Below are 27,345 nucleotides of genomic sequence, written 5' to 3' on the forward strand. Positions count from 1 at the left end.
TGAATTCAGATAAACACGTATACCCAGAATCGTCCATAAAATGTTTCCCTCAAATTACAATGTTAGAAGGAAAATATAAAGAGACAAAATATCCGTGTTAAAATAACTAAAAGTGTGTCTAACAAAGCGTTAAGAGCAAACGACTCAAAGTTCTATATATACTCGTATATATGTAATGGTACTACCTACTTATGCAGGTTCGACCTTGCTTAGAACAAGTCGTGGTTTTCCTTTATTGGTCATCTCAGGTGACGTTAAGATGTAGATTACATTGTTACATGGTTGTTTAGTGTTTACTTAGGACAAATGTATTTTGTCGTTAGCGACAAACATCTTGGGGATGTTTTTATAATATGTTTTAAGTGGAGATGGTGTATGCTCTCCCAAAGAGCAGTTTTTATGTTTGCCATTATATTTATATACATTATATATATATATATATATGTATATATATATATATATATATATATATATATATATATATATATTTATTTAGTTTATAGAAATAATTGACATACTAAGCTAATGCCCCACCTGATCGAATATGGAAACCTATCGCATATGAACAGAGCACCGCTTCGCAAGGTATGCGAAAGATACGTCCTGCAGAGTGCCGCCCTGGGCCCATCAATCTGAGGCTTAGATGGTGTAGGCCTCATGTATATAATTATACCGGCAACCAAACCTTTCAGATCGAAATATAAGAATCCTAATAAATATTACAAAGGGCTTTGGGGTAAACAAGTTGCAGGAAACACTGCAGCTTTTCTTCAATTGTGCTTGAATCTTGTCCCTACAGATCTTGACCTTAAGATGGGCTTGCATTAAGATGGGCTAGGTTGCGTTATCATTTTCTTAGGTTAATTCAAACTAATATCCATTTATATACCTACACTCACGTACGTTTGTACTTCAATACGTGCAATTCATTGTCAAGTGTCCAAAGCCGTTTTACAAATGGAGGCTTTGCAATATGAATACTAAATATCAAACGAACAATAACCCGTACCGAATCCATTCGACTGTTTGAATTGTTGTGACGTATTGGATATGCATTTTATTAATATAGGTACGTAGTTATGACGCTAGTGTGATTACAGTACACAGTAAAACACTATATATGGCTATAAAAGAATATTACAAGATGTTCTAGTCAATTCACAAAGTCACAATTTCAAGTGGCTTTGTATGACCTAAGTATCAGGTTTTTTGATATTAACTATTTTTTAAATTTCAATTGCATTGATTGCAAATTATGGAGCATGTTTGGCATTTCTTCTAATGAGAAGCGCCAATTATGGAGTCCTAGTACAATTATTTGTATTCAGCGAATAAACTTTGTCGTCAAACATATCTCTTGTACTTATATGTCGATTTCATGACTTCCGAAACCAACCGTAGTCGCACAAGTTCAGAAAGCTCTTTGAATTGTCAAATGTCAGACAATTTGCAGCAATCTGCCACTGTGGCACGACAGTGGCAGTATAAAATGTGACTTCTTTAGATATAAACATTCAAGAAAGTAATTTAAGGTTTTGTACTATTTAAATTTTGTATTCTTTTAAATATAAAGTTGGCCAGCGCTTGTTAAAAACAGGTGAAAAAAAAAAACAAAAAACGTACTTAATGCTTCATTCAAACTATTTAAACGAGGCAATTCAAAGCGCATTGCACAAATAGTTACTAAACTAGTAATTTATTTATTTACTTAATAAAAATAATGTTAAATGCCAGTCTGTACCAAAGTGATATTGAAATTATCGGGATTGTTATGATTAGCTGAACTTATGGCACTCTCGTTAAAGTTATGTATTATAGCCAATAGTTCAATAGTGTCTACCAATAATTAGAAAGCATTGGGATTGACGTATTGTCAGGTAATCAGAAACTGAATACTGATAGAAGAACAGAAGAAGCATGTAACTGTTTTAAAGAAAGATCCTCCTTTGAACATAGCTAATGGGATGATAATCTTCGCGATTACTGCTGTTATTTTGTCATCATCAGTAACCCATTATCATCACACTCTAGGGCACAGGCCTCCTCTCAGAATGAGAAGGGTTTACGCCGAAGTCCACCAAGCTGGCCCGGTGCGGTTTCGTAGACTTCACACGCCCTTGAGAATATTATGATTAACTCTCAGGCGTGCAAGTTTCCTCAAGATGTTTTCCTTCACCGTTAAAGCAACTTATATTTCATTGCTTTAATTAAAAACGCACATAACTCCGAAAGGTTATAGGGTGCACGCCGGGAATCAAACTTGGTGCCCCCGGTAAAGGATACCGATACTATGTAATTACGTACCAGTATTAGCGAATAGCGAAGTTGAGTTGTATATTTTAAAAACCCATTATTCACCGTTTGTATTACATTTCCAGTTGGATCGGACCAAGTAAGCTGTAGAGCGGTGCAAGGCCGCTTGGTCTCTCGCCTCGCCTCTCACGTCGTAATACCTTTAGTGCAAGACTTACATGCTCGCAAACGTGGAGTCGTTTTCGAATATTCGAACACTATAACATCAAAGTAAAATAGACTTAATGTGACGCATGTTAGAGTCAAGACTTCTCTACTACTGATTTATTTTTAGCACTGTTCCGACAAAAGCGCACGCTGTAAGAGTGTACACGAACTTCAGCTTTAATGTAAGTAAAACAACTTCCATTTTACTCTAATATCTTAGGGTACCAATATTCGAAAGCGACACTACAATTGCAAGCGTGCAAATTTAATACTAAGGTTAGGTATCTACCGTTTAATAAATTGTTATTGATATAACTTACTGACAATAGCTTCCTGTATTTTTATTTATTTATGTACATAGTTTACTGGAGTACGAGCGATTGATTTTGTAAATTCCTGCGCGAACTCCGAGCCAGTAAATAGATAAATTAATGGCTTTTATTCTTATTTTGTAAAGTATATTGACAGTATAGGTTGGTAAGTGAGTGGATCATGAAGTATGTGGGCATAAATATTACGTGTAGGCACGGTGTTATAATGAAGTTTCTAACGATCTTTTACGATAACTCACCTACCTTTCTCAAGCTGAATAATTACTCGTATAATATAGGTACTTAATTCGGTTATCAAATTATAAAAGCTAAAATAATACGCAGTCCGAAGTCGTAGTAGATTACGTCAATATTTAGTCTTAGCTAAAGCTGGTCTCCAAAGTTCTACATATTAAACCTATTGTTTAAATTAATAAATACTTTCATATTACTTATACCAACGCTAAAAAAAATTTTGCTACTAAGTAATACAAAAATTAAGCTCTGTGAAGAAAGTAAACGCCAATTCACGTTTCAAGGTTAACACTTCTTACTAACTGGATTGGAAAAAAAATTAAGCTGCCATATTAATTTGCATTCCATACAAACATGTAGGTAGTAAATATGTTTAACCAACCACCAAATAAGTCGGAGGCTGTGTTTTTTAAATTTAGGGAGATGTCTGGGCCGAGGTTCAGAGGAAGGAATAAAGTATAATCACATTTCTAGAGCATCCCCAATTGACCAAAAATTCATTCGATCTCGGTTACTCTTGAAATGTGTTTATTGATTGTTAACGCAATTTCCAGAGCATCTATAAAACTGAAAAGTATACTTAATTGTAAATGTAATATAATCTACCTGTACTACTGTACTGTGTGTATCTACCACCCAAAAAGAACAGGTTAGGTACCTGTCCTTTTGGGGTGGTAGACAGTGGGGGGTGTACCTATAGTCAAACAATGAGTAGTTACAAGTTATAGGATGCTGACAGACGGACAGATGGAATCGATATCTCGATTCCACCTGTCCGTCGATGATCGATTAGATATATGACTCTGTTTCAGTCGATTATGTACCTAAGTTAAATGCAATTACTGCACTTGACGAATATTGGTACAGATTAATAAATAATCAAGAATGCCGCGTAGGAGTGGATTTTTTAAAATTAAAATTGAATCAGTTGAAAACGCAAAATAGCAATATTTTACCCTAAATTATACCCATCAAAAATGTCAAAAAACAAGCATATGATCAAGTCGAGTACATAGGTACAATGTTTTAGTGTATATATAAGTATACATGTACACGGGCCGCTTTCAGTTCATAGTCAGAGCATGTCGAGATCATCGGTTGTGTCGACCAGTAAGTTTTAAAAGAGAAAAGAAGTACTCAATTTAAAAAAAAACGCATTTATTGACACGTAATTCCAGTCAAAGCTATTTCTACGTGACGCAGACTATAACGATAATTATTATCTGTCCTCGGTCCAAAATAATAATATTTCTATCAGTAAACATTGATATACCAAACAAGATCTTACAAAAGTGATATTGTAATGACATTTAATTAGCAGTTTATTTTTGTCAGCAACCGTTGATACTGACCTAGAATCTAGGTATTAGTGCGGATAATGAATTGCTATGCTACGACACTAAAAAATTGGCCTAAACCATTGCTCCGTGCTCTCAAGGGCACTGTGAAGTAGCGTTGCAGGTTTTAGTTAATATATCTCTTTATCTACTGGGCAGAAGGCTTATTTTCAGCAGTTGAAATTGAATTAACTTGATGATGGTCATAATATCCGCTAGTGTCGGGAACGAGGTTTTCGATGAGGTGCAGTAATCATAAAAAACGGAAAAATCCAAATCCGCTACTATGAATCATTAAAACTGTAGGGTAGGCAGTGCTTTTATTTCATGTCTGAATTACATACCCACGTTAGCTTAAAATTTGTTTAAAATTCTTCAGCGAGGACTAGCCAACGGCAACTTTTCATTTTGCGTTATACATTTTATCGCTTTAGCCTCTCTGTTACTAATAAATTTATTTCCATGTCTCCGTTGGTAACTCATTAACAATTTGTGTCAGAAATGCTTTACATTCGCTTTCTCAAGGTCGTAGTATAAAGCGGACTGTAGGACCTAACAACCGTATTCACAAACATTACTATGAAGTGTCACAGTGCAGGTGCTACAAGCATTTACTGGATTAAACCTCTCAGAAAAACCTTGCCGAAATTCCAGCTTCCGAGTACTATGCATAATATTATTATTTGATTATGAGAACTACAAAGCTGTTCGTTCACTCGTTTGTTGCAGTGGCGTAGTTATTACCAATGGCCCAGAGTCAAAATCATAATTGGGGCTCTGTTAAAAATTAAATACCATTGTCTTATAGTTCGTGGTTAATTGGTCTTGATTCGAATATGGGATATTATTTACCAGCTGTTGCCAGCGACTCCAACCGCTTTTTTTCCAATTTTTAAAAATCCCGCGGGAACCGTTTCTTGTGCTCCTAGATGCTAAAAGCAGCCCATTGCATGCCTTTTCTCCAGTGTGCACAGGGTTTTGGACCAGGTTAGACATAAAGAATAAAATGAAAAAATCCTACTTATACCTACACGAATTATATTAAAGCGTAGGCAGTGCTTTCGTGCATGTATGAAGTGCGCGCCACTGTTATTTTTCTCAAAGGCAAGATTGAAGATTTGCATTACAATTGTTGTTGACCAATTTGCACAGGCAGAGTTTGTTTTTAGCAAAATTGTATAGACTATAGATCCTTACAATAGCTGCAACCTGCGGTAAAGCCTCTAACAAAAAAAGAGCAGTAACTTAATATATAATAGTAAATAAATATACTACGACAATACACACATCGCCATCTAGCCCCAAAGTAAGCGTAGCTTGTGTTATGGGTACTGAGATAACTTATGAACATTTTTTATGAATATAATACACATAAATACTTATAATATACAGATAAACACCGAGACACTGAAAAACATTCATGTTCATTACACAAACATTTTCCAGTTGTGGGAATCGAACCCACGACCTTGGACTCAGAAAGCAGGGTCGCTGCCCACTGCGCAGCTCGGCCGTCAAAATATTATTATTATTATATATTGTCAAATATCTGCATGAAGCAAAAGTCGCAGTGTAGCAGCTAGTTCACGGAGCTCGTGCCATTAAACGAGCTGTCGTCTCCATCCAGGAAGCACAAAGGTCCGCCGACCGGTATTACATAAATCTGATTCGCCCGACCCGTTTCGGAGATACGGTCGGAGAAAAGGACATTGTGGACAGCCCTGTTTTTCAACAGGTACGTATTTCGGACGATAATTATGTTCGGTGTATTGTGTATATGGTTTTCTATATTATTAGAGCCTGCGCACACCGGATGTGACAGTGCAGAGCATTTCTATCCTTCATCATCATCATATTATCAAGCCACTACAAGGCACCGATCTCCTCCTGAGAAGAGGTCTGGCCGAGGAATGTCCACCGCGGTGGACAAATGAATTAATCCTTACGCCTTATGGTGGACGTTCAGGCATGCAGGTCTCCTAACAACGTAAACGATTATAGCAAATGATATATATGCTTTCTTAAAACGCACATAACACCAAAAGTTTAGCCAGAAACCAAAAGCCAGAATTCGAACTCGACACATTCAACATGATTGAAGAAAAGATGGCGATTGTGCTGTTTTTAATACATTAGTGCTGCAAGCCAATTCAAATAATTAAAAAAGGATTTTTCTATCTATAGATAAATATAAAAAATATAATGTTAAATAAATCACAATAATCTGCACATTATTAAATTAAAAAAACTTTGAAGGTTATTTAGAATTGCTGTTAAAGATAAGTATTGGTAAAGGTAAGTAAACCCTAACACTAAGTACTATTACTGTTTTCCTTGTATTTTTCCTTTTGTGTTGTGTTGCAAAAAAGTTTTTGTATTCTATTCTAATGTAAAGTTTTACAAAAATAAGATCCGCCAATTTTCACGATTATAAAGAAATATCCCGGATTGCGTTTACCATTTTTGGGTCGTACCTTTTCCGTGCGTACAATTCCTTGCAAAGAAATCGGCCGCGAAGCCCGTCGCAAGTAAGGAGAACACACTCCATGCCATTCGCGTTTTGAGTCAAACTAAATTTTAGTTTATTCTACTTATGATGATATGTCAATGTATAAAAGGTCAAATTTGCCCGTTTGTACTTTGAAGTGACTTTACCACCGCCGAAGGCAGATTTATACCTAGGGAAAACAAATTGATAAGCATAAGATTTTATCTATCTAAACTTGGAACTTTTGTACATATATGGCTATGTTATTCTCTGTGCCATGAACAAAAAATATGTCGATGCTATGTTTAAAACCAAAATAATAGTCTATTACGGGTACGGTACACTTTTCCGCAATAAAAAGTAGCCTATGTTTTACTCCAGACTATAATCTATATCTGTGCTAAATTCGATGAGCCATTTTGGGGGTGATTGTATTAATTTAAGCTTTCTCACCTAAAATATTGTAAAATCCTTACGAATTAGTTTTTAGGAATTTCTCAAGACGATGCACAGGTACGTAAAACTCTAATCGTCGATTTCAATTACATTCCAACCATAAACCTACGAATTGCTGTACCATTTGCACTTGTTTCCTAATTATGTTATTAGATAACAATGCAACCTGCAATGCGATAGTCAAATGCCACATCTAAGGTAGGTCGTCGCCTACAAGCCGAATATTTGTTACGTGTGAAGTTCAAGGGTGGTTTGACGAATATGTAAAGGTAAAAGACCTTGAAAACTCGGTAAAAACGGTTTTTGAAAACTAAATTTTACTCTGTCCCTGTATTTTGTGTGATTTATTAATGTAGAGTCTCTGTATGATTTTTATTCAGCTCTGTTTTTCTCAGATTTTTGGACGCTTTTGTTTGACGATTCCTTCGTATATTATAAATGGAAATTGTTTTTTATTTGGTTCATCATCGTTTACGCAACTGCAAAGTAACGTAATGAATATTTGCACAGAGATCATTTATGGGCCGGAGAGTCATGAAGCCTCCTTTTTGCAGGGAAAGTGCAGGATTCCTAGGAGATAAATTCGAGCGTTATTGCGTTGCTTCACACTATTATTCGGTATTAAAAATATATTAAACGCTCAGCATTAATAGCGTGAAGAGGTAATTTGTAATTAACTTCATGGTGCACTTTACCTAAATGCTGAACGGATTTTAATGAAATTTGGATATATAGGATACATACACATAATATACAGGATACTTTTCTCCTCCAAAAATGATTTCACGTAACAATTTTCGCATTTATAACATCGTTAGGAAATAGGGAAATACGCGAATAGGTACTCTTAGATAAAGCCGAATGCAGAGTCCAGTACTTAACATTTATTTACAAATTGCAGACGTATAGTATAGTACTTAATATTTACATTAATGCCATGATATAATACCAACACTTATCGCATTCTAAACAAAACTAAATAATAGCCATAAAATTAATTGTATCAATGAATTCAATTAATATGTTTTTATAAGTTTTCTTGTAAGTATACAAACAATAAACCTCATCGTAAAGTGTATCACATTTTAACAATTTATTGAGTCATAAAATGTACACAGAATAACCAGTTTGTATTTGAAAAGGTCAGATTAATTATCACACCCTAGACCAAAACAAATATTTAACGAGACTTATATTCAATGCAATATATTATATACGCTTTATGGAATTCAGGAAGTAGGAAATTCAGCCTCTTTGAATTTTTTGTTAGTAATTGGTCCAAATCCAACGTTTTCAAATGCGACAAATTCATTTTAACTTAGTACAATTTCACCTGAGAAGAAGAACTCTGAGACCTCGAGTGGATTGTACTTAATTGACCGAGCGAAGCAATTATCTTTGTATTCGCTTTAACATTTCCTACTACCGACATATTTTTTTAAAAGGTGCAGTCAGGATGTAAAAGAGGATTCAAACCAACTAATTAAATTAATATGCATGGATACCACACATTTATAAATTGCCACAGGCCAAACCAAAACGCAAAAAATCATAAGAAGAGATAGCTTTCCTAGAACTTTCTCGAACTCCCTAAATCATTTCCATATTCCTTTGGTAGTTGTACGGTGATAATAAATACTCAAAACATGAACATAGACGGCCGACTGGCGCAGTGGGCAGCGACCCTGCTTTCTGAGTCCAAGGCCGTGGGTTCAATTCCCACAACTGGAAAATGTTTGTGTGATGAGCATAAATTTTTTTCAGTGTCTGGGTGTTTATATGTATTTTCTAAGTATTTATGTATATATAATTCATATAAATATTCATCAGTCATCTTAGTACCCATAACACAAGCTACGCTTACTTTGGGGCTAGGTGGCGATGTATATGATCTATTGTCTTGGTATATTTATTATTATTATTATTATTATTTAATATGACACTAACACATTTCATGCTACTTAATGCTATGCACTAAGTACTGAACAACTAGTAAAACTCTGGGTAATCTGCGAAGTCCCCGAAGTTACCAGAAGTCAAGCTTATCGAAAAACCCATAAAAACTAAATGGCGATATAAAAAGCAAATAAATGAGCAAACACATAAATCGAATGCAGACCTAATCATTTTTTAAAAGGTTTCGACATTTCGATTAGCCATATTTTTTATTGTAATTCTTAAACTTACAGATTAAAATATATAACGCGGAAACATCGGAATCGGTCCAAGCCAAATTAGTCCCTGCCATATTGTTTATTAGCTTGAAATGTCAATATTTAAATACGTTAATTATCAGTAAGTACTATGGACGGTCATAAATTGATTGTTAACCACTATAGTTATGAATTAAAAAAAACTTCACTATCAAAGTGTTTATAGACTGCCTTTTTGGAGGCACAATTTGAATACTTACTGGATTTTGAACACTAGCTTATTAATTTTTTTTCTAAGGAAATCATTTACCAGTAATGTAGGTACATTAGGCTTAACACAGCCTCGGGTTGATGGACCCAGGAGGGAGGATTTCCCACTTTGCAGGATGTGTTCCTTGCATGTCTTGCGAAGTGTTGATGTTGTTTATAGTCGGTGGCTTTTCACCACCACACACCACACAAGCCAAAACATAAACTTTAAACTCTTAAGGCCAGCGCAATGTTTAAAGATCGACACGAGATATCCAATGACGCAATGGGATCGATCTGTAGACTTTGGAATCTGCATCATGTTATCATACACATGAAGTAACATTTTTTTTAATAAAATGTTCCGCCCTACAATCTGTGGTATGCGCTGGTAATTAAAGTAATTAAAATATCAGGTATGATTTGAAATTAAATTATAACGAAGTTATAACGAACTGTATAGAAATTAAAATTTATTAATATTACCCATTCTATGACTCTTATTTCAAAAATATAAGACGTACACACATCTTCCACCTCTATTTCATCCCCTTGGGGGTGGATATGTGAAATACTTTGTTAACCTTCAACCTAAACCTTTTTTTTTTATTTGAATCGAGGAGGAAAAAATCCCTTCGGACTTCTACCGGATGGCAGGGCATCTCCGACTTGCACGGACTAAAACCGGGGTGGTTTTAGTCCGTGCAAGTCGGAGGTCTGCCAGGTCTGCACGGAACCGCTGGGCTTCATGCCGACCTAATTGCCTAATACTTAACTAGGATAACCTTTTTTAATTTCTACGTGGTACCTGAATTTTCGTGATTTATCAGTCAGTCATTTCAGTTTTAGGTGTTAGTTAATAATAATAGTTTACCAGTTTTATCATTACCTACTAATTTGTTTTAAAATACCTCAAGATCTCTCCCCGCGATAATTATATTCAGAAAAAAATGTTACAACCGCAACTTCACGGAATTGCCGAGGATACTCGTAACTAAGTCGTGATTTATGTTTATAAAAATGCAAAAATGTTTTAAGTATATTGAATTGAATGCGAAATTAAATGGCTGTTTTAAGAATCATAATATTACGTAAGAGTTAGGCAGTTCTGCGAACCATTCTCCTAATCCCATCCTAATGTATATTTTGATCCCAAGTATAAAAATTTGCTATTGTTTTCCGGCCTAGTGGTTAGGACTCCTCCTCTCGTCCTTCAATCCGCACTCGGCCAGCGTCTACGACATTAACCCCTTCTCATTTTATGAGGAGACCCATGCCCTGTAGTGGACTGCTAATGGATTGATATGATGATTGTTGATAATTACATGTTCGATGCTCCCTAGTATCTTACTCGCTCGCAGGATGCTTGCTAGGTCACCGATTGTTGACAATTTGAATTTATGTATTTACTGTGACTTTGGGGCTAACTATTCATCGCTTATAGCAGTATTTACTTGTTTTAGATTAAAATGACATACATAGATGTCAAGAACAAGAGCTCCTACAATATACAAATAATACTTTTGTAGCTGCTTTATGCGACGGCAGTAACATAGACTCTTGTTTGGGTTTATTATGCCTGCCCATCGAGTAAATTAACGTCTTTTAGTTATTTTGGATTACCGAACTCCCGATCGAGCTTTCATGCTCGTTTATCTTTCTTTCCACAATCTTTGCAAAGTATTAACGGTTCTGCCTAAGATATATTTTAATTGAGATTGAAATTTATTGAACTCGTATACAATAAAATACTCATTCCTGCGCTATGACATAACCAATTTCTTGGAAGAACTTCCAATTATTTTTGATTCATTACCTTCGCGTGCAAAATGTAATCACATTGAACGCTGACAAAATGTTAAACAGATTCATTGCATGGAAGATGTCATTATTAGGTTATTATTTTTATTATTATGTTATTCATTAAGGCTTTATTATCATTAGAGCCCTATCATTTATGATAGTTGCACTTGATTGATTTACTTTGACTGCGTTAGATATTAAATTTATCTTCTATACATGTAAACTTATATAATATACTTTAAGCCTTAAAAATAAACCTAAAGTAACGTCGTCGGAATAGTTATTTAGTATACGCTTATATGTAAAAAGGCCTCTGGAAGCCATGGACTGCTTTTTTGTCTGCACTCTAATGGAAACATGAAATGGTGTAAAATTGTATGTTTTGGAAAAGAGTAACTACTTACTATGTTCCTTTTCGGTCACTTTAGTATGACTTCTACAAATCTATTAGTGTACGTAGAACAGGTAATCTTTGCATTTCATTAACGACCATGGACCTAAGATAACCCAGATTTTTTTAAGGACTTTATAGCTAAGACTTTCTTAGGTTGTAATAGTTACGACAGACTATCGTAGGCATTTAGGCGCAGCGACATAATATTCGATAGTGCGAAATATTGTCAAGCCGCGTTGTGAATTTTGCGCTGGCTAGACGCATCGGCTGTGTCCCACAAAAGTGTCACCATTTCGCTGTCAGTCAGACATCCAAAACAGCGTACCAGCCGAATAATGTATTACTTCTCAGTTCTCTCACTTCATCCTAATGATGTATAATTAGTTCGCACATAATTCAATAACGATCCAACAATACTGGCTCTCCTTGACCGTAACTGTTATAAATGGTATGACAGGTGAATTGGACAGCACCTGTGGATCTTAGCCCGATAAGAATAGAGATTGTTATGCAATGGCGAGGTTGCATTATCATGATCGTTTTAACATGCAAAAATTGACCGATTTAGTTGATTGTGCATAAATGTTTTACTTGTTTGTTTAGGAGCTTATGAGAAACAATAGCTGGTACTTATTGATAAAGAAAAACATGAGTCTTTAGCAATTGGTGTCAAATTCGATGCACTTAACGCTAATTAGGTAAGTACCTACACCTTCATAATTATCAAGCCATAAATGGTCTAATACAGGGCACGGGTTTCCTCTCAGAATGAGAAAGGCTTAGGTCGTATTCCACCACGCCGCCCAAGTTTGGATAAATAGACTTCACACGCCTTTGACAACTTTATGGAGAACTCAGACATAAAGGGTTTGTCACGTTGCTTTCATTATACATATATCTCCGAAAAATTTAGTGTAAATTCGGTTCCTTCCAAATCAAAGCTGAAGTTATATCTTAAATAGGTATGACTTTAGCCTATCAGGCTATCATCTTCGTTTTTTACCTACCTAGCCTACCTACCTCTTAATTCGATAAAAAGAGTTTTAAAATATCATAAAAAATCTCTGCTACTTTTGCTTTAACTAATAACATTCCATACCATACTTTAAAGACAACGAAAAAACCTTAGCTGGATTTCTGTAGCATATGCCAGTCACCACTTATGGTAATGGAATATGTCTTAAATTCCTTCCAAATTTAGCCGAAAAATTTGGCCAAGGCCTTTGTCCAAAAGTATCTTTGTAACTATGCTTTTAATTGTTGAAAACCTTGTTCCACTTGTAGTCACAAAATAGATAGCTCTAGTCAAAGTCCTTATCTCAGGCACGAGTATGGGTCAGGTCTTTCGGGATGCGGGCCTCCGGAAACCATAAAATCCGTAAGGGACTGGCCGTCAGATGACATGTCAGGGTAATCGACGGCATTAGTATTACTAGTTTTGATTTGGAGTGTGCGGCTTCAATACAGCAGCAGCAATTTGTCATCTCCAGTCTATAAACATAAGCCGAGGATAAAGAGCTAGAGCATTGAACCACAGTGCTGCTCAAATGCGGTATGGCGGGCTTTAGCGATTATTATCATATACTTACTAATTATAATACGTTTCTACTTATATTTTATACTTAGTGCAAGCTATTGAACTGCGGAATACGCTCATAATGGAAGCGGTAGTCTAAAATCTCTTGCTATGTTTTAAGCAAGCTGTCAAAAATTGATTTTATTAATGACAAGTTGCAACCACGCCCTTCAAACTTCAATAGACACAGAGAGGAATGTTGCAGGACGTGCTCCTTGCATGCCCTGTGAAGTTTTGCTCTGTTTATAGATGATGGGTTTCCAATTACTATGAGGTTCGTAATTATCACTATAAAAATACACAAAGTAACGCCTGCTTCTATGAAATATTAAAGATTTTATTATCTCATTCATAAGACACTTCAGTTTGCCTTGTCCCTATCTATTTAGCATAGACTATTTGTTACTTGACCGTAACGAATGGTTTGACAGGTGAATTGGTCAACACCGGTAGAATGTAACCAGACAGAAACACGGTTTATTAGTTATTACATTCATGCGTACTGCGACTTACTAATATTATAAATATGAATGTAATTCTGTATGTTTGTATGTTACCTTTTCACGCCTAAAGCACTGCAGTAATTTTACGATAATTTGGCATAGAGATAGATTTGGGAGACTTCCGTAATGGTGGACATTATCTGTTGAGGTAAAAAAATAACGTGAAGGGAGTGAATACAGGAATGCAACATTACATAGATCACGTTTTCTCAATATTGTGGTATATACAAAATCCCCTGTAAAGCCATTTTATTTCAGGACTAAAAGGAGGTTCAAGATCGGTTTTCCTGATAAGCCGAACATATTAATACTATTACAAAACTTATCCCGCGAGATTTTTCGCGATGAAAAGTATCCTATGCTAAATTTCATCAGGTCGTAATAAACAAGCTAATCAACAAAAATACATATTTTATCATTTATTAGATGAGATAGACTAAAACTTTTTTAACCTTCAGACATAACCGGGATAAACCTGCCTACATCCGTAGTCTGCAAATATTTCATCAAAAAATACACAAAGTTTTATCAAAAACAAGTTAGCATTGTACCGACCCACGGAAACATTTCGATAAGATGGTGGAAGCCCAAAATGGAGACGCAAGGTCCAATGACCCATTATCTGTCACCTTGTCTGAAAGGTTATGCGTAAACGGGAAAGTTAACATTTTGTGTGTTTTTTGCAACATGTAATTAAACATCCCAAAGAAAATTCAATAAAGCCCTACTGCTAAGCTTCACTTTTATCCGTACTATTTAATATAAAGGATTACTTACATACGTAAATAAGTAAACAAAAGCTTTAACAGATAGAAAAAGCCAACAAAGTGGTGCCTTATTGTGGACTTCTCGAACCTTTCGAGAGTTCTCGAACGAACTTCGAGAACTCTCAGGTATGCAGGTTTCCTCACAATGTTTTCCTTCACCGTTGAAGCAAGTGATATTTTAATTGCTTAAAACGCACATAACTCAGAAAAGTTAGAGGTGCGTGCCGGGATTCGAAATTTGCCCCACAAAATTTAAGACGTAATCCTGCCCTCTTGGCTATCACCGCGTATTTGCATATGTACATAGTATATGTACATTATACATTGTATATACTTACCGCCTGTATCATATGCGTGATTTACTTCTTGGATTGGTAAGATTGAGACTGTAGCGTGTGTGGACCATGTTATTGTATATTAAAATGCTGTTGCTCACGAATATCCAAAATAATCTAAATTTACATTTCTAAAAACGGTCTGGTGATAGGCTTATGCCGTGGCTAGTTACCACCCTACCGACAAAGACGTGCCGCTAAGCGAGTTAGCGTTCCGGTACGATTGCGTAGAAAACGATTAGAGGTATGGGCTTAGTATTACTGCCATACCTCTAACAGGTTAGCCCGTTATCATCCCAGGATACCAGCAGGTGAGATTGCAGTCAAGGACTAACCTGTGGTGGAATAAAAAAAAAATTACTATAAGTATAGAAACAATGCGTGATGTTTTAATGCGCTATCATATTAAATTAAATCGACTCTACTATTTTGAATGTTCTTATTCTTTACAGAATAGTACCTATTACTACTTTAAGTATTGTAAGTAATCAAACGTATGGCCATCCCATAGTTGGCAAATCAATACAACCAATAACTTCTTAAAAAGAGTTAATCTCGCTATAATGAAGAGAAGCACTTTGTTTTGGTTGCCAAAATGGGCAAAACCGAGTGACACCGCTCAATATTTCAATACTGACTGGACAACAGTTGAATTTTAAGTATATGACGCCATTTCGCTTTGAAATAATTCATGTGGAACGCGGATTGGATCAGTTTTTTCTTTTTTTGCGTTCGTTGTCTTGATTTATATTTTAATAGGTGCCGTTTTACTAATTCCGGTAGCTGTACTTACAGTTATTTCGATTTATATAAGAAACATAGTCGGATATATAAGGACTTGCGCAAAGGTAATCCACTTGTCAGAGTTGTGGCCTTGGGTAAACACCTACCTAAAAGTCAGTGTAAGACGGATTTAAAACTATAAAGCAAATTAATGTAGTAAAAGCGTTAAAAGCGTTGATCTGTCTGTATGTCTGTTTTGTATGATGGCATGGCAGAGTAGATGTTCAGAAAACTGGTAAACAAAACGTACATAATTATGCGGTCAGGAGCTCTGTACTCTTCTCTCAGTGCTTGACGATTATATCTGAACTACGCCGGAATGTACCAAACAACTTGCATGGAGACGGCATAACGCTTTTTCCTTACGTGACGATCTCCACCAGATAGCTCCTGTCAAAGGCCGCCTTAAGGAAATATGTCACTTCAACACTCGCGAATCGAACGAGGTTAAACTACCGTCGACCACCTACAGTGGCATGCCAAACTTGTATCCCTCTATAACGTCATCTTGTGTTTCGTAGGCGGTATTCGTGACGTCATTCATTGACCATTGCCGTACCATAACCATTATATCAATGATTCATTCATTTTCTGCTCGAGAAATTAATAAAGACCACCTTAGTAAGAAAAACGACCTCGTTGGTACGGTGTGTAATTTGGGTTGGATTTTGTTCTAGTCTGGTGTAGTCGGAGGCCGTGGCTAGTAACCACTCTACCAAAAAAGAAGCGATTTAGCGTTCCGGTACGTTACGGTAAGCGCAATGACCTATTTTGGGTGTGGTTTTCATATGGCTATAACCCACAATAGTTTATCCCGCTACCATCTTAGATCGCATCATCACTTACCACTAGGTGAAATTGCAGCCGAGGGCTAAGCTGCAGCAGAATAATGCGTCATAGGTGCCTGGTGCCTACTCGAATGAGGGTCTTTTTTATCTCTTTTGGGTTTTTTTTACTATTTTGGAAACGGAGCCCTAGAAATACTAGACGCACAAAGATAATATACCCGCTGTATAGGTTAAAGCAATAGCGATTGGCTACAATAACCTCACGGTTACATAAGGTATATTATCTTCATATCAATTAGATTGCTTATGTTAATGCTCAGAGATTACGCATTCAGTCTAAAATCGAAATGAACCAGCTTGCTGGATAAACAAATTCATTGACCTGGAAACGCGAGCAAATTACAAAACTAAGTAAGCCTACTACTAGTAAGACTAACGACACTAGAATTTAAAGCTTACGATTAACTATTAAAAAGGCATCAAACCATTAGTATGTACGTTGTATATAGTGATAAAGGTTACAGCATAGCCGCTGGACCCAAGCGCCACTAGACCGTGGTATTTAGAACTCACTACAAAATAAATGTTCAGCAAAGGACGTCCATTGGCCGACATGATGATGATGATGATATACACTTGGTGAAGGAAATATCATGAGGAAACCTGCACGTCTGAGAGTTTGCATAGACGTGTGAAGTCCACCAATCTGCACTACGCGAGCGTGGTGGCACATACGGCATACACCCTTCTCATTCTGGGAGGAGCCCCGTGCTGTAGAGGGCCGCTAATTGGTTGTTAATAAAGATGATCGTGAATAGTTAAAATGTGGTAATAAATGCGGATGTAAGAATAGTCGATGAAGAGTTATTCTATCTTTCTTTTCTCACTTGTCATTATATGATTACAGGCTTTTCATAACTATTTTGTTTAAAGTATGTTTTAAGAATAGAATAACTACGCTAAGGTAAAATATTGTTTACATTATAAGTCAGGTTAAAAAAATGGACTTAAATTTGCACTCGTAATAGTTGAAATTGTTTGGTAACTGTATCAGATTTCGAGATAAATGCGGATGTATCGTCGACGAAGAGTTGAGTAGCTCATTAAGTAGTTAATTAAGTAATGTTCAAGAAATTGTCTGGAACACGTATGTTCGAACTATAAATATAAATATGGATTATATTCTAGATATTAATTGGACAGAGTGGGTAGTAAAACAAACGCTACAAACGAAATATGCAGTTCACTGGGTCTATGAAAAATAAATAGAAATGCGCTGGACACGTGATAAGAAGAAGAGACAATTACTACGGAAAAAATGACTACGAAGACAATGCTTGTGGCCTGAATACCAACGCGAGAAAGAGAGGCAGATCATCTTCAGATGGAGAGCGATATTGTATTGTATTCTTATTTGCTCAAAATCGAAAACCTTAACATGTCCGGAAATGTAATGGTTTCTACTGTATTTTTCATTATTACCTACACAATAAGTGGGCTTCTAATAATAACAATAATGTTCAAGAACTATAACAGAATCGCCTGAACAAGAGCTTTCTAAATCTTATAATTAAAAAAAAACTCAATAATCATAAGTTGTACATCAGACAAGAAAATACAATATAAAACAAAAACTTTTTGGTTTCTGATATTTATTTCCACCGCCGTTTTTTGTGACGTCACCCACCCAGCCTCACTCCTACGGTTACATCAACCCGTTATGGCTTTAGTCCTCGCTTAATGAATACTTAGTTGAGAAGGCTAGTGTCCGCAATATTGCTGTTCTATGACGTTACCAATCAAATCGAATCGTGACACAGAATTACTAAGAATCATACTATCCATCTGAAAATTATAAAAGCGGTGATAGCCGAGTGGGTGAGGCCTCGACTTTCCCTTAGTGGAGACTGAATGCGAGCCCACTGACTTTTTGGAGTAATGTGCTTTTTTGCAACAAATACCACTTGCTTTAAACGGTATCTTGAGAGATGATAGCAAATCGGCCTGCTTCCACATCTTGTTATTAAGAAATTTCGAGTCCATTAATGGGGTGGAAATATTTCAAAAGTTTTTTGCTTATTAGGCTTTTATACACATGACTATGCTAAAAGATTTAATTATCTTTCGTGTACTAATTCGTTACATTCGATAAAAAATGACCGTTCGATAATTTCTTTCTTTGCAATAAGATCTTTAACGTATCTACTTATATGTAATATCTTTGCGTAGGTACCTACCTCGTTACGAGTAATAGGTTGGTGAAACTATATTGCAAGCTGCATTACAAAATTATTGACCGCTCAAAAATGCAAAACATTAGTGAAGTATTCATGTTTGGAGATTATCATCTATATAGTACAGGCATAGCCCCAGTGATGTGCATGATTAATGAATTACAGTCATCGATTGATCCATCATTGACAGTTTTGATATATTAAAAACATTAAAACGAACGTCTGACAAACTAACAATGTTCACATAATATTATCAGTATTCGAAAGATACAGAAAACAAATCTCTTGAACAATATTTTTGTAAATTTAATGTCTTATTTATGGATGGATTACATAATCATCGTTTTTCTTTACTTAAAATATTGATAATATTGATGTATCGTTGGATTATCGTAACAGCCTCGTTGATGTACTTATTACTAAATTACAACGTAATACCAAAAATATTATTTGAAGGGTTTAATTCCTTGAAATTCGCAGTACCATCAAAGAGACTTTGGAATTTGTCGCTATCTATTCCAGTTACTCAGAAAAGACAATAAGCGATCGGTTTCGATGATTATCACTAACGTGTGATAATAAACACAAAATAACCCGCCATCCAAAAATGGAGTAGCGTAAAGGATCTACAAGCTCAAAATCCAAACCCAAGTAAACCATCGGTCCTCGCAACTCACAACTCTAAATGTATTCAGACAATTTTAACTTTTTAAGATTTTCAAATAAAAAATTATAAAAAGTAAATGTTCAGTTATACAATACATTCCATAATGAAATCATTGGCTAATAATTCACTTAGATAATTTACTGATAGTGTTTAGTATTTATTACGAACAATTGTTTCTTTAATGAAAAAAATAATCTTGATACTAAAATATAGGTAGTCAGTTTGTATTGTTATTCATAGATGCTTTTCTTGTTTCAGAACATGATGCGGCTGCGAGTCAAAATATTTTTTTGATCAAAAGAAAAAAACTGGACTCATGTTTGGAAACAGATTAATGAGGTAAGCATTTAAATATTATAATTATTACAAAGTTCAACATTTTATCACGCAAAAGATTTAAAAAAACAATCAGTCCATTAATTTCTTAATGTAACATAAGTACACCTTAGAAGTTTGCGATCAATTAATATCGGCTTCCAAGTTGTGTTATATTAAAGATCTACTAACTAGCTCATGCAAGCAAGCTTGATTCAGTTACCAACATTTACAGATAAATATATCGATGAAGCCGAATCCGTCGAGTTAGTCGATACCGATCGCCAACCGAGGTACCAAAACTCCGGTACCTCTGAAACCGATGTCCAATGAAACTGGTATCAAGGCAGAGACCGCGCAAGTTAGCGATGGGGTAGCTAAAACCGAGACCAAAGGTACCGAAACCAAGGAGAAAGAGGGAAAACAGAGATCGGTGTCATTTAATAGGGACGTACACGTGAAACGATTCGGTGAGTGGCCAATGGTCCGAATTTCGTTTGGTAGCCCTAGGAAGTCTATTTGTTTGCAATGTTTATTTTTTCCGATATTGGTTTATCACCATAAATATTACCAAAATTGGAAACCAAGCATAGTCATGAAGTGCCTTCGGAAATTAAAGCTTAGCAAAAGACCTTCATTAGGAATTAGGAATTACTTAAAATTTTATAATTTGCGTTAAATATATACATACATATATATAGGTCATCAAACTAGGTATATGTTTAATTTTAATCTAAGTATCGATTAGATTTCTTTTGTAGGAAAAAATATTTTTAAGCTATTTTTGTGTTCAATATACAAACTAAGCCTTATCGTTCGGTTACTATGAATAGCCTAACAAAACTAGGCTACTGATATCTGTTCATATTTAGTACTTGAGTTGCGATTATGTTAACAAAACCATATAAGATACAGTTAATAAAAAAGCAATAAATTTAAAATAACTAAATATATGTATTTGAATAGATTTATATTTTTGGGTTAATTATTGAATTAATAAATAAGGGAAATGGTAATATATGATGTTGTAATAGTTGTTACGTTTTAATGATTTTCACCCAGATTTCGTAACAATCATATTTATTACGACATTTATACGTTTCTGTTCTTCTTTTTGTGTACTTTGGAACCTTCGAAGTTACCATGCATACTATTTGAAGAGCCATCTAGAAGTTCGCTCATATAATGTAGATCTCGTATAGTTATGAACATTGCAAATAAATTTACTTTTCCGTAGTGCTGGTCTCTGTAGCAGGTACCGATTAACCGACTAATTTACATAATCCTATTTTATAACATTTGGGGTATCTATAACAGCGACAACCTTCTATTACTAGGTTCTTATTCTATTAATTATATGACTAACTTAAATGACTAATAGTTCTCTCTTTGTAGAATGCTTCTGTGTTGTTTGTTTTTCTTTATAGCATGAGTATTTTAAAATGTGTTTCATGTAAAGCTATTTTTATACGTGTAACTTATTAATTAAACTTTATTAATAAATAAAGATTTCATTAAGTTAATTTGTTTGGCCTGAATTAACTTTTAATTTTTTTTTAAATCCTTAACTGTTTTATTTTGCTCCATGAAGTGACAATTATGTTTTCTGTGTAAAAAACACCCAAAAATCTTTTATGGGGAAGTCTTTTTACTATATTTTTATTGTTTCTTTCTTTCTTCTTCTTTGCGGCAATGGAAATACACTCTTTGTATAAAATTCAATTCGTGACAAACTTTCAGCAAACATTTTAGAGTTGATAAAACAATAAAAATATGTTTTAGATAATTAAGTTAATTAAATGTTTCTAGCTAAATTATTTTTTATATCATGGAATATATATTTTAGTCTTACAATTATATGTGAAGACAAAACACTGAACTGATTTAATAGAATGTAAAATAAGATTCGAAACTTAAATATATTAATAGAAAGAAACATTTATTTTCACATCACTTCCCGTGATTGTCAAGACAAAAAATCATATTACCATCATTGCATCAACGATTACGATCTATGTCACGATCGTGATCGCGATGACCCTGATTCGAGCCAGCTGTTTTTGCTCATCGTTGCCAAAATTCTTGTTATTTAATCGTCGATTGGACTATGCTTTTTGTGACGTGAAAACTATCTAAGTATATTTTATATTTTTAAAACTCTATATATTTTGACGCCTTTCTGGCGCAGTGCTGAACTATGTGGTTTTAAGTAGAAGGTCCTGGGCTAGAATTCCTTTAGGAAAAATTCGGGAATTCATAATTTCTAATTTATCTCTGGTTACCACCATAACGACAGACACGTGACACCAAGCGATGTAGCGTTTCGTACGATATCTCGTAAGCCGATTAGGGACTGGCATACGCTTATTTCCCAATCGTGCTTGAACTCACCACCGCAGTAACATACCGATTATTATTCAAAGGTTGTCCAATATCTACCAAAAAACATTATTAAAAGCTCATGGCTAGGTGATCTAGTCAAATTTTTTATTTGATTGCTTTTTACATACTCGAGTGACCTTTACTCAACGACTTCATAGATTTATATCGATGCCTTTGCTTTATCCGTCAAGTACATTTTGATATCAGATGTTATATCTTTGTGTGACAATAACGAGTATAATCGTTTTAGTTTTTAATGCCTTAAGCACATACGTATGATTAGAATTCGTTAAGAGTTCATTGTCAAGATTATCTCTTAAAGAATCTGAGAAACTGAGTTCTGAATCTGAGAAAAAAGATAAGAATTATTTGATTTAATAAATTATTATAACATGTGTAATTAAACTCGTTTAAGTGTATTAACCAAAAAAAAGTGTGTCCAAATAACTAATAACTACACCTTAATGAACTTATACTATGATTATTTGAATCGAATAACCAAATATTCGATTCAAATAATCAAGGTATCATAAAATGGTGGCTGTCTGTCTGTTTATCTGGCCGGGACTTTTGAATGGCTGAAGCGATTTTGATGAGGTACTTATAGAACCTCCAGCAGTACAATTACTACATAAAATAACTATCTTTATTGGTATTTACAACAATCACTAAAGGTGTGGAATAGGGGATGGTTGTTTTAAATACACAAGCGTCACATACTCGTACAACCGCTCTAAATAAATAAGCTTCACTAAATCGTCGTCCAATTAAATTTTTATTCCAAGCTAACTAAAAAATTGTTAATTTGGAACGTAAATTCACTTACAGTTTAATGATTTTTAAATGTGCTTCTGGTTCAGTTCACGATTTGTAGTTAGAGTTTGTCTAACAAATTTCGCAAATACCTGCAGGCGGCAGTGTCGATACGGATTCATTACGTAAGATTTGCTTAGCTACTGTCACATTTGTTCGAAATTGCAAGGAATATGTGGGCTTATTTGCCTGAGAAAATTTCTTAGTCAATTTACGATTAAGTATGTCTGTTTTGTTGAAGCGGTGATAGCGCCGTGGGTAGGAGCCGGACTTTAATTTCGGGAGGCCGAGTTCCAATCCCAGTACGCAGCTCTAACTTTCGAAGTTATGTGCGTTTTAAGTAATTAAAATTATCTCTTGCTTCGACGGTAAAGGAAAACATCGTGAGGAAACCTGCATACCTGAGATTTCTACATAATGTTCTCAAAGGTATTTGGAGTCTACCAATCCACACTGGGCCAGCATGGTGGACTACGGCCTTAACCCATTCCCATTGTGGTAGGAGACACGTGCCCTGTAGTGGGCTGGTAATGGGTCGATATGATGATGTCTGTTTTATAGAACTTTGTGTTTGCGTTTGTTTGTTATTCTGAGCTAGATTAGAGAGGCTAGAATAGTAATTAGTATTTGACCTCCACTTATTTAAATGTTTACAGTGTAACCACAGTCACAGAATCAGTTAACGATATTTTTATTTAGTACGATTATCTTTATCTATGCTAATAATAGTCCACCAATGCGCAATGGGCCAGCGTGGTGGATTACGACCTAAAACTTTCTCATTGTGGGAAGAGTGCCTCAGTCCCGTGCCCTGTAATTGGCCGTTTATGGGTTGATGATTATGATGCTTATAATAGTGGTGAACTACAGTTTAAGCCCTTCGCATGCCGAGAGGAGACCCGCGCACTTTGGTAGGCCGGTAGCTAGTTGTAGTTATAACGATAATTAAATATGCCTCATAATAAAAGTGTAACCAGACAGGGTGCCCAACTCTTTTTCAATCCCCAAAAGCTGATTACCCATCTATTTACTGTCTTGAGTTAACTTTGCGGACCAGAGTCCTTGGTCTAGCTGTTACCTGCGGTTTCATCCGTGCGTAACGAAATGTTAGAAATACCACTCCGGTACTCGTACATTACTCGTAAACGTTCCTAAGCTCCCGACCCGTACGGATTTTAATTTCTCAGTATCTCCTAAGTTATATGTCAAAATGGCATGATGTTAAATGCAAAGCTTAGCTTCATAAGATTTTCTTGATAATAAAAAACATAATTTTATAGGTCATGAAGATGACTGTCAACTTTTCATTTATAAATTGTAATGGTTAGGGCTATGCACCTTTTTTCTGACCAACAAATAAGGCCAATATTTTTGAAGGGCAAGGTTGGTTACTGCAATATTTATACAAGATCATCGTTTTCATGTAATTATTTTGTCATTGTTATATGTCGTAATAGAAAAAAACTATATTTATTTTTTACTCAGCGCATGTGAATAAAGCACCAAGTTTTCTTCTGACTCGTTTTAATAATACTATAAATCATTATTATTCAAGTAAATATTCAAAGAAAACAAAGTTAATTTGAAGCGTTTGAAATCAAATTGAAATAATCACGGTTTATCTTACACTAGCTCTAGTGTAATATGCCTAATAAATCTATCAAAGGCTCAAAACAAATACCTCCTGCTAAGCTGGCCTGCCACCAAAATTATCAATTGGGAAATGAAGTTCCCGCACTGTTAAAATGGGGCATAGACCTAGTTGTGGTGATTTTGCGAATTTTGGATTGACGACGCGCACTGGTTGGTTATACGCGTTTACGCGCAGTATACGCTACTGTAAATGTTTATGTCAGCGTTTTGACATCAAATACATGTTCATGTACTAAATGAATGAATAAACGAATGATTAAAATAATGAATAGAAGAATGGTTCAAATAAATAATAAATAAATCCCTCGCTACGCAGACTCTCTAGTGGGAAGCTAGCCTAGCAAGGACTACCTTGGAATTTAATTCGACCGACAATGATGTTATCAGCAGTTTCTTACTAATGACTAATAGTTTGTATAATGAAAATTCATCCTACGAGATTAGTTAATGTATTAGAGTTTTTCACTCATGGAATTTATATTTATGCTATATCACTTTACATCCGTTTCATTAGTAGATGATATAAATCTTGTTATATTTTATAGAATATGTGTCAATAGAATTATTTATTGAACTTTATATTATACTGTCCACTCCATCCATCTTGTGAAGAGTCCCATGATGCATTACCAGAGACGGTGCAACACTTTTTTACCTTATTTTTATAGCTCAAGCTCTTACTCGACTTACTTAACATCAGGTGTGTTTAGTTAGTAGAAAACCATCGCCTTTTACGAAGCAAAACTTCGCAGGAGCACGAAAGAAATCCATCCTACAAAGTGCTGCCCTCTGTCCATCAACATGAGGAGTACGTTTTAAACCTCATGTGCCTGTAATCACAGCGACAACCGCGCTTTAATTCTACTCGTATAATAACTCAGAGCACAGCAACGCTACTTGGCGGCAGAAATAAACATGGCGGTAGTACCTACCTACTTGCCCGGGCGAGCTGTAACATAAACTTATGTATCCCTTTGATCATTTTTTTTTTATCTTATTTTATTTTGATTAATATTTTTGAATGTATTTAGATTTCTTGATAAATATCCAGTGAACAGTGGTAATTTTAAAGTTTCGAGGTGGGCGTGTTACGCAGTTTCATACTTTAACAGTGATCATCGTTTCATTCATTAGCGATTAAGTTATGTTATTGTTCACAAATAAATTTAAAAAAAACTTAAGCAATACCTTGTGAACGTAATATCTATCGGTCCTCCGTGGTACGTGCTAGACGGTTGTAGTAAATGAATTGTGTAAAAAAAAAAAAAGTACTCTCCGAACTCTAGAAGTGTTAAAAAAAATAAACTTGCTCTTCTTTTGTTAGGGCTTAGTAATTTTGTAAAATTACTCAATATACTTTTTACTTATACTTATTATCAATGATAAGTGATGTCCCTTGACGATTTAATCGTTTTTTTTGATAAAATTTACTCATCAGAAAGTTAGAGTAAAGCGATTAACTCATCAGAAAAAGAACAGTAGGTACTTAATAGAAAGAATAACACAAAAAATACACTGGAATCGATGTCAATACTGTTTGCGTTCGGTGCCAACACTGTTACATAAACGCAATTACAATTTTACAACCGGTATCAACACTTGTCGGAGTTTCAGCTGGGATTGCTTCATGTTATACTTCAAGTAGGAATATACTTGAGTGGAAGTTGTTCTCTAAGCATTATCTTCAACCCGCGACTACTTTTGACTGTATTGTGTAACTTAGTAAGCCTAGCCTATGTTTTCTTGTTTTAACGAATTAATCGTGATGCTTATTGAAAGAAGTTATTTAGTTAGCATAACGATAGATGGTAAGCAATCTTCATACATTGCACACCGTGATAGATATCACTGAATATAAGAATAAATAATTAAAAATTAATTAGGTATTCTAAACGAGAACAAAAAAATGCTGTTAAAAGTTCACGCCAATAAATTATGTTTCGTTAATAATTAGGAAATATTATAATATCGACCAATACCGCACTTTGCTCTTTAAGTCTGCAGACAGCTAATAAACTAATAAATATATTATGAGCATCGTTATTAACGTAAGCATCTAATAACAATAAAAGTGGTCCAAGAACGTTGCCCTGCGGCGGTCATTACATTCGCGTGGGCAAATTTGGCCGGCGCTACACAGACATACCGAAAAAGGTATCCGATGACTGTGCTTAATCTAAAGGTGCAACTTCACAAACACCTCCGTATATTTTTTAAGATGATATCATGTTGTTAAATTATATTCAGCCCAGTAAGCTACACCGATTTTATCTGTACTAACATTTTGGTGCTCCACATATGAAGTCTCGTGGTTCAAAGGTGAGAATATCTACTCGTTTATCTATTGGTACTAATTAAAGCTGAAGAGTTTATTTTTAATTTGTAGGTTTGAACCAAAACGGAGTTTTGATTTTGATAGCCCAATTCTTGAGGAAGTATCTCACTATATTATTACTTTTTATATTTTCACTTCTAAGAGGAGACGTTTTTAAAGTTTTATCGATGAATATTGGTTTTTTGGTTGGGTTAAAAAACAATGAATTACATTATTTAAGAATTTATAAAATTGTGAGGACGGTAATTAAACACCACGCTAAAGGCGACGCGGTAGGCAGAGATATAT

General features: G+C 35.1%; 1 protein-coding gene across 1 annotated transcript in view; it reads left to right on the forward strand.

Moving 5' to 3' along the window:
- LOC120623367 (zinc finger CCCH domain-containing protein 13) overlaps positions 1 to 27,345 on the forward strand; it is an 84,303-nt gene that overhangs the window by 17,971 nt on the left and 38,987 nt on the right. The window contains exons 2-3 of the mRNA XM_039889354.1: positions 19,818 to 19,898; positions 20,110 to 20,344. Coding sequence (XP_039745288.1) covers positions 20,197 to 20,344 — 148 coding nt within the window. The 5' untranslated portion in view covers positions 19,818 to 19,898; positions 20,110 to 20,196. The remainder of the gene's footprint in view (positions 1 to 19,817; positions 19,899 to 20,109; positions 20,345 to 27,345) is intronic.

This window comes from Pararge aegeria, chromosome 1, assembly GCF_905163445.1.
Source record: "Pararge aegeria chromosome 1, ilParAegt1.1, whole genome shotgun sequence".
Classification (NCBI taxonomy): domain Eukaryota; kingdom Metazoa; phylum Arthropoda; class Insecta; order Lepidoptera; family Nymphalidae; genus Pararge; species Pararge aegeria.